Raw genomic sequence first — 7,309 nt, forward strand, 5'->3', positions numbered from 1 at the left:
GGGGGGGGGGAGGGGGGGGCAGCAGGGGGGACCAGACCAGCAAGCTTATTACAAGGGACCGGCGGCTTCCCTGATGTACATTAAGCCCTGCTCGCCCGAAGCGATACGAATTTGACACCCCTGCCTAGACTCACGTGCCACCAGAGGGGCCTCTGCATGCCCTTTGTGGCACGCATGCCATAGGTTCCCCATTGCGGATCAATAATATTGATGTCTACTCTGGGTATGTCATTGATGATTGGGTCTCTGAGGACACATTTCTGGTTGTGTTGGTGAGATATTGGCTTTGTGTCTGTGGACGTGCTTTTGGTCGTCTCAGTACAGAACCTTCATCTCAGCAATTCTATGTTTTAATACTGTTTAAAAAAAATGTTCAGTCCACTGTGTGTGTGATTCTTTTATGTCCGTGTTACACTCTACAGTGTTCCCTTTCACTCTTCCCCTACTCTTCCCAGACGGCCGGTGCACCCTCTAATGCATGGGGTCCTATAGAGCACCTCTCCTTTAAATGGGAGTTCCAGTGTGCCCTGTCAGGGAGGGGTCCCTCATACCAGCTATCAATAATAATAATAATAACATGACAGACACCTATTATTACATCTATTTCTTCCTATAATACGTCCGGGACCACACACACCGTTCAGGTCTTATAGGTTTTGTACAACATTCTAAAACATTAAATTGGTATTTATCCCGCTAATGACTAAGAGTAACACCTGGAAATGAAGCACATAATTAGGACGACACAAATAGTGAGGAGGTATAAAATAGAGGAACCCGCAGGAAGTACAACATGAAGACCATGAAGATCCCAGGACTGATTCATCTGACAGCCACCATGGCCCTCTGTCTGCAGCCAGGTAAGATGGATTATATGTATATAGACACACACAGTATATTAGTAAGGGAAGGAGAGGCAACCATAGAGGAAGAAACAGGAGAGGAGGAAAGGAGGGGAGAGGCAACAATAGAAGAAGAACGAAGCGGAGGAGAGTAGGGAAGAGGAAAGGAGAGTCAACAATAGAAGAAGAAACAGGAGAAGAGAGGAAAGGAGAGGCAACAAAGAAGAAGAATGAAGAGGAGGGGAGAGGAAAAGAGAGGCAACAAAGAAGAAGAATGGAGGGATTAGAAGGTAGAGGAGAGGAGGACAGAGATGAGGAGAGGGTAGCGGAAACAGTAGAGGAAGAGAAGACAGGAGAAGAGGAAAGAGAAGGTGCATGAGAGGAAACATGAAAAGAAGAGGGGATAGAAATGGAGGAGATGAGTGGACAAGAGTGAACAAAAGGAAAGTAGAAAGAGGAAATGGGAAAAGAGGAGAGAGAGGAGGAGGACAGGAAAGGATAAAGGAGAAGACATAAGGGGAAAGGATCAGGGAAAGAGGGGAGATAACACAGGAGAGAAGGAGTGGAAAGGAGTAGAGGAAAGTTAGGAAATGAAGAGAGTGGAGAAGAGAAAATAAGGAGGCAGAGGAAATGGAAATATAGGACAGAAGAGAAGAGGGCAGGAGAAATTAGAGCGGGGGAAAGGGAATGGGTGATAGAGGAGTGGGAATAGGACAGCAGGAGAAATGGTCAAGAGAGAAGAGACAAGCTATGAAATAAGAATAGTGAGGAGAGGAGTTTTGTCTTGAGGGTGAACAAAACGTAATGAACTATAATGGACTGTGTCTGGTTTGTCCTCAGCTCGGTGTCTGGTATGCTACATGTGCCCATCTCCAACTCCATCTCTACTGTGTACCAAGACTATGAATTGTTCCGCTCCAGAGACCTGGTGCTTCTCCACTGTCTTTGGCTCTTCTGGTAAGATCCTCCTCTCCTCCATCCTTTTGTTTTTCTACTTTGCATTATCAGGAAGTAAGTTGTGTTTAGAAGAACAAGGCTCATCATGTTCTCACAAGGCCCCCCCCTTGGGGGACTTTTTCTATACACATTGCTTAGTAGGTTTTACTATGAAGTTTATTTACTTATTAGCCATGGAGATGAGAGGAAGCGGAAAGGGAAGGAGAGGAAATGAGAGGAGGAAAGGGGGAATGAGAGTAGAGTGGAGGGGAGGAGAAGAAAGACAAAGAGAAGAGACAAAATGAGAAAGGAGATGGGAGGAGAGGAGAGAACATAGGAGGGGAGGAAGAAAAGACAGACACGGAGAGACTAAGCGGAGGGGCTACATGACTGGGGGGGAGGAATAGTCCCGGGAGAAAGGGTTAAAAAATAAAATGGGAATAGCTGCTTTTACCTGATTGGACGTGGGAGTCAGGTGTCCGGGAGGAGCCGCATGGGAAGGGACTGCGAGGGCTGAGGGACGTCCTCTTTCTGGAAATCGACGAAGGAAGCAGGTTGTCCCACCCTCCCTCCCTGAATTTGGTGGTTATGGGGGTTTCTTTTGTCACGGCAGCTTGGCGGGTTAGGGGGTCTTTGGGGGGTCTACAAAATCGGAGTTCATTACAAAATGTGGGGGGCCCTCAGCTGGTATGGGTGCTTCCCCCTGTTGGTGTCCGGATTTGTAAAGGGCGGGGGCCTGGCCCCTTGGGAACCCGGAAGGAGTAAGTGTCCTCGAGCTGGTTGTGGTGCGGCTGGGGACACGGGTGGAGTGTTATGAGAGGCCTTTTGGGCTGGCGGGCACCCAAAGACCCCTTCTCAGGTCAACCCTTGTTAAAGTATTATTTTTGTATATTTGGTTTATTACTTTGGTTATTGTTAAAGTTGTTTGTTTAATAAAAGGGACGCCGTGGCCGTTAAAATCCATGTCGCGCAGTCCGTGTGTTTATTGGGTTTTTTAACGGAGGGCCGAAAATTGACGAATCCATCAGTCATGAGTGGAGAGGACATAAGGGGAGAGAGGAGAAGAAGAATAGGGTAGGAAATGAGAGGGAAGGGGAGGAAAGGAGAAGAAATTAAAGAAGAGAAGAGGGAAGGGTTGGAGTGCAGCGAAGAGGAGCTGTTTTCAAGTCAAATCTTCTCTTTTCTTTCAGGCTACCCCTTCCGGGGAAACAGATCGGTGATTCGCGGCTGCTCTGATTACTGCCATGAGAGTGACATCAATAGCTTTGGCGTAACACAACCCACCTCCTGCTGCCAAAACGACCTGTGCAACATCAACAGCAAAGGTCCCGCAAGCATGATCGCCGGCTGGCACACCACTATGATTGCCATCCTCTCTGGCATCTTCCTCCAGATCTGGGGATAACCATGTACCAGCCTTGTGTGGCTCACATCTAATGACTCGTTGGTCGGGAGCTTACCATCTTGTCTTGAATTGTATTGTAACTGTAATGTCTTCCTTATAGTGTAAAGCGCTGTGCAAACTGTTGGCGCTCTATAAATCCTCTATAATAATAATAATTGAACAGCATTGTGCCAGTAAACTTCTCTGAATGCCGCCGCTGCAATTCTCCACTGAACGTCAGATAACGGCACAATTTTCAGATTTCCCAAAAATGATCACTTTGCACCAACGTGCACTCTGGCACTTTCTGTTACTGTACCCGATCTGCACTCTTGTATTAGCCGCCGCTGCACCCGACGCACACTTCCTTTATTCAGCCCGTTCAATGAACTGGAACACTTTTGCTAACAATAACTGAAAAAAATAATAATAGTGATGGTTAAATGCGCAAGAACATACCGTATACCGTATACATAAAAGTATAAAATGTGTTTTAGCCAGGACTGTCGGTGAAGCGGCGCAGGGTCTGTCCGGGGGGGGTTAGGTGGTTAGAGCTGTCGGAGAAGAGCGGGGGGCGGGCCTGCTGTTGTCCGCGAACGGGGGGGATGCTGTTGGATAGAATGCGTTGCTGCCTTGCCTAGGGCAGCACAAAAGTTAAATACACCGCTGGTTTTAGCTACAACGAATTATCACTTAGGCCTTTTTCACACCAAGCGCGTTCCAGGAGCGGAGCAGTTACAGACCCGATCAAAACTGCGTCCAATGTATTCCAATGGTATTTTGGGCTCTAGTTCACACCGCACCGTTCAGTTCCAGAGCATGTAAAAAAACTGCAGCATGCCCTATTTTACCTGCTCTGGAACACATGCAAACGCATCAAAAACGCATGCAAACGCCCTGGAACGCACTAAAAGCCCATTCTAAACTTTAAAAAAACGAATGTTTTATTCTTTTTACCAAAAACGACCCAGAACACATCAAAAACGCGGCAAAAACACTGCACAACCCACTGCACTGCGTGTGCAGAAACTCATGCAGATCTGGTCTGCATTTGGTGTGAACAAGTCCTGAAAATAAAACGACTTTAAAGGAGAACTATGAGGTCAGGGCTTTTCCCCATAGTTCTCCTAAGGGTAACGGGAGGACACAAACTAGCGTCTTCCCGTCACCCTAGGCTCAGTATATAGGGAGCTACTGCTCGCGGTATACTGAGACACTGCAGCCGGAGCGGATCCCGACATCGATGTCGAGATCCGCCCAGCTGCGTGAGTGACAGCTGGCTCTGCCTATCTAGAGGCAGAGCCTGCTGTACCCGCCCCCTCCCCCGTCCGCTCTGCCAGTCAGCACTGGCGGATCGGAGCGGGGAGGGGGGAATCCAGCCCCTCCCCCTGTCACGGCTCTCTGCCGTGACAGGATCGAGAGGTGAGCGAACGCCGGTATGTGTTCTCTCACCTCCCGATCTACTGAGCCGACCTGTGACAGTCTCATTGTCACAGGTCGGCTAGAACTATGAGGTGAGTAAAAAGCCCCCCCCCCCCCATAGTTCTCCTTTAACAGCTTTGCAAGTGTTAATATTATAACTCTGTAACAATCATTTCAACCAATAGACACATTTGTATCAATTCTTCGCTGTATCATAATATATAGAGAATTGATTATAATAAAGGAGAAAAGAACACCTGGGAAATAGTTATCAGGGTTTGAATGGACTCAGTGAAGACAAATCTGATGATGGGGGAAACATGTTTGTTATAAAATGCAATAAATAGGGGGCAGAATGGAGGAGAAGGAACAGCAATGAAGGGAATAGTTGAAAGTCATTTACCTGGATTATATTTAACCTGGTTGCTTATTGGGTGACAATAAGAATGAGAGTCCTGTAGTTGTGAGTAGGGATGCACTGATACTAGTATTGGTATCGGAGTATTGGAGTATTGGGCCTAGTGGTAACACACCTGGTCCACGGGTATGAGGATCTCAGCTTCAGATAAGGTGATGCTATATACAGGCAATGGAGGTGTGCGGCTAATAGTAGGTAAATGATCTTGGTTGCTAGTTTAGGCAGTCCAATATAACAGCTGCTAAGTCAGTGGTTCTCAACCTGTGGGTCGCAACCCACAGTTGAGGGGGTCCCCACGTGCCTTGTGCAGCTCTAGGTAAGAGGCTCCTCGGCCTCCTAGCATGGCAGTGTCAGTTCCCCTAGATGGCGCTGCAGCATCAGCGACCGGAGAGGATCAGATAGAGGGGAGCAGGCAGGAGTGAGGGGAGGTGAGTGCTAGGGCCGGGACCCCTCGGTAACATTTGACAAGTTGTGGTTAACCCCAAACGTAAAATTTAGGGATGCACCAATACTAGTATCTGTGTGGGCTCCCACTAGCCACCTGAGAGCCCGCATAGCCTCCCGAGAGCCCACACAGATACTAGTATTGGTGCATCCCTAAATTTTACGGTTGGGGTTCACCACAACTTGGCAAATGTTACCGAGGTCCTACAGGAGGTTACAGTATCCCAGTGGGAGTCCGTGGGAGAGGGTGCCAGCAACCCAGAGATGTGGTGAGGAGAGGCAGCTGGAGAGGTGTGGAGAGCAGTGGCGTAACAACCGGGGGGGGGCGGGGGGTGCGTTCGCCCCGGGCGCATAGATGGCGGGGGGCGCCTGCTGCGAGCCCGGCCGACTGTCACCAGAACAAGGCAGCAGGCATCAGGCTCCGTTATGGCAGATTATGCGGCCGAGAGGGCACTCGTCCGGCCCAATAGTGTGGAGAGTTCGGAGGTGCGGCGGAGGAACTTGCCTGGCGTCAACACCCTTGCACGAACGCCAGGCAGGTGAATCCGTCGGCTCAGGCAGAGGAAGGGGGAGGAGCCGTCTGACGTCGACTGCGGTGGCGTCACTGGGTCTCCGACGGAACGGCCGGGACCGCAGGACGGGTGAGTCCGTGACACTAGTACTCATACTCGCCCAAATGCTCCGATGCCTTCCCCAATACCGGAACTTCCAGTCAGCGAAAGATTTCCTCGGACCAGCAGTGCCGTAGGGGAACGTAGAGCCTGCTTCCCGGGCAATCAGGAAGTCGGCGGCTTCCTGATTGGCGGGAAAGCTGGCTCTATGCTGATTGGCTGGGAGGCCGGCTTTCCCGCCAATCAGCATGGAGCTGAGCTGGCCAAACAACATGCGTGTTATTACCCGCCGCCCAGCTTCCTGATTGCCTGGGAAGTCGGCTCTATAGCAGCGGAAGCAGCGGTATCGGTACTCGGTATTGGCGAGTATCGAAAGCAAAATATTGGTACTCGTAATCGATGTCGATGTCGGTGCATCCCTAGTTATGAGTGATGGGGATGGCTGGTATTTGCATTGTATGCTTTTACATAATGACACACTTAGCTTTGGGGGTGCTCTCCTCTAGTGCTATGAGGTCTGAGCTCCCCCGATCCATTCCATCCATGCCAATGCCAAGTCCTTCTCTTCTTCCGGGCCCGCTGTCTTCTTGCTTCGCCTATTTTGGCAGACACAGATGGAATTTGCATGTTCTCCCTGTTCTTGTACAGGTTTCCTCCCACTCTAAGGACATGCTGGTGGGATAATTGGCTCCTATCTATATTGGCCCTTGTATGTGAGAAAGGGACCTTAGGTTGGGTAAATTGTTGGCGCTCTATAAACACCTGTAATAAATAATAAATAACTGTCACATATGCAGGGCCGGTGCTGCCACTAGGCAGCCGCCTAGGGCGCACTGCTACCTAGGGCGCAGCCTAGACCATTCATCCCCCATGACGCCCCCCATCTATTTCAAAATGCAAAAGCCAATAGCAGTCTGGCTATTGCACCCACCCACTGAGCACAGGAGCTTAAAGGAGAACTATGAGGGGGGAGGGGGGGGTGCTTTTCACTCACCTCATAGTTCTAGCTGACCTGTGACAATGAGACTGTCACAGGTCGGCTCAGTAGATCGGGAGGTGAGCGAACACATACCGGCGTTCGCTCACCTCTCGATCCTGTCACGGCCCTCTGACGTGACAGGGGAGGGGATGGATCCCCCCCTCCGATCCTCCAGCGCTGACTGGCGGAACGGACGGGGGAGGGGGCGGGTACAGCTGCCTCTAGATAGGCAGAGCCAGCTGTCACTCACGCAGCTGGGCGGATCCCGACATC

The 7,309-nt window shown here is 50.1% G+C and overlaps 1 protein-coding gene across 1 annotated transcript; it reads left to right on the plus strand.

The window, feature by feature from the left end:
* The first annotated feature begins 793 nt into the window (after window positions 1–793).
* On the plus strand, window positions 794–3,183 carry LOC108789036 (ly6/PLAUR domain-containing protein 2-like). The gene is made up of 3 exons (XM_018558961.1): window positions 794–860; window positions 1,683–1,799; window positions 2,969–3,183. The coding sequence occupies exons 1-3, from the start codon at window positions 794–796 to the stop codon at window positions 3,181–3,183; spliced, it is 399 nt and encodes a 132-aa protein (XP_018414463.1).
* Window positions 3,184–7,309: the final 4,126 nt, after the last annotated feature.

Source organism: Nanorana parkeri, unplaced genomic scaffold (assembly GCF_000935625.1).
Source record: "Nanorana parkeri isolate BGI_ZX_2015 unplaced genomic scaffold, ASM93562v1 scaffold371, whole genome shotgun sequence".
In the NCBI taxonomy this organism is placed as follows: domain Eukaryota; kingdom Metazoa; phylum Chordata; class Amphibia; order Anura; family Dicroglossidae; genus Nanorana; species Nanorana parkeri.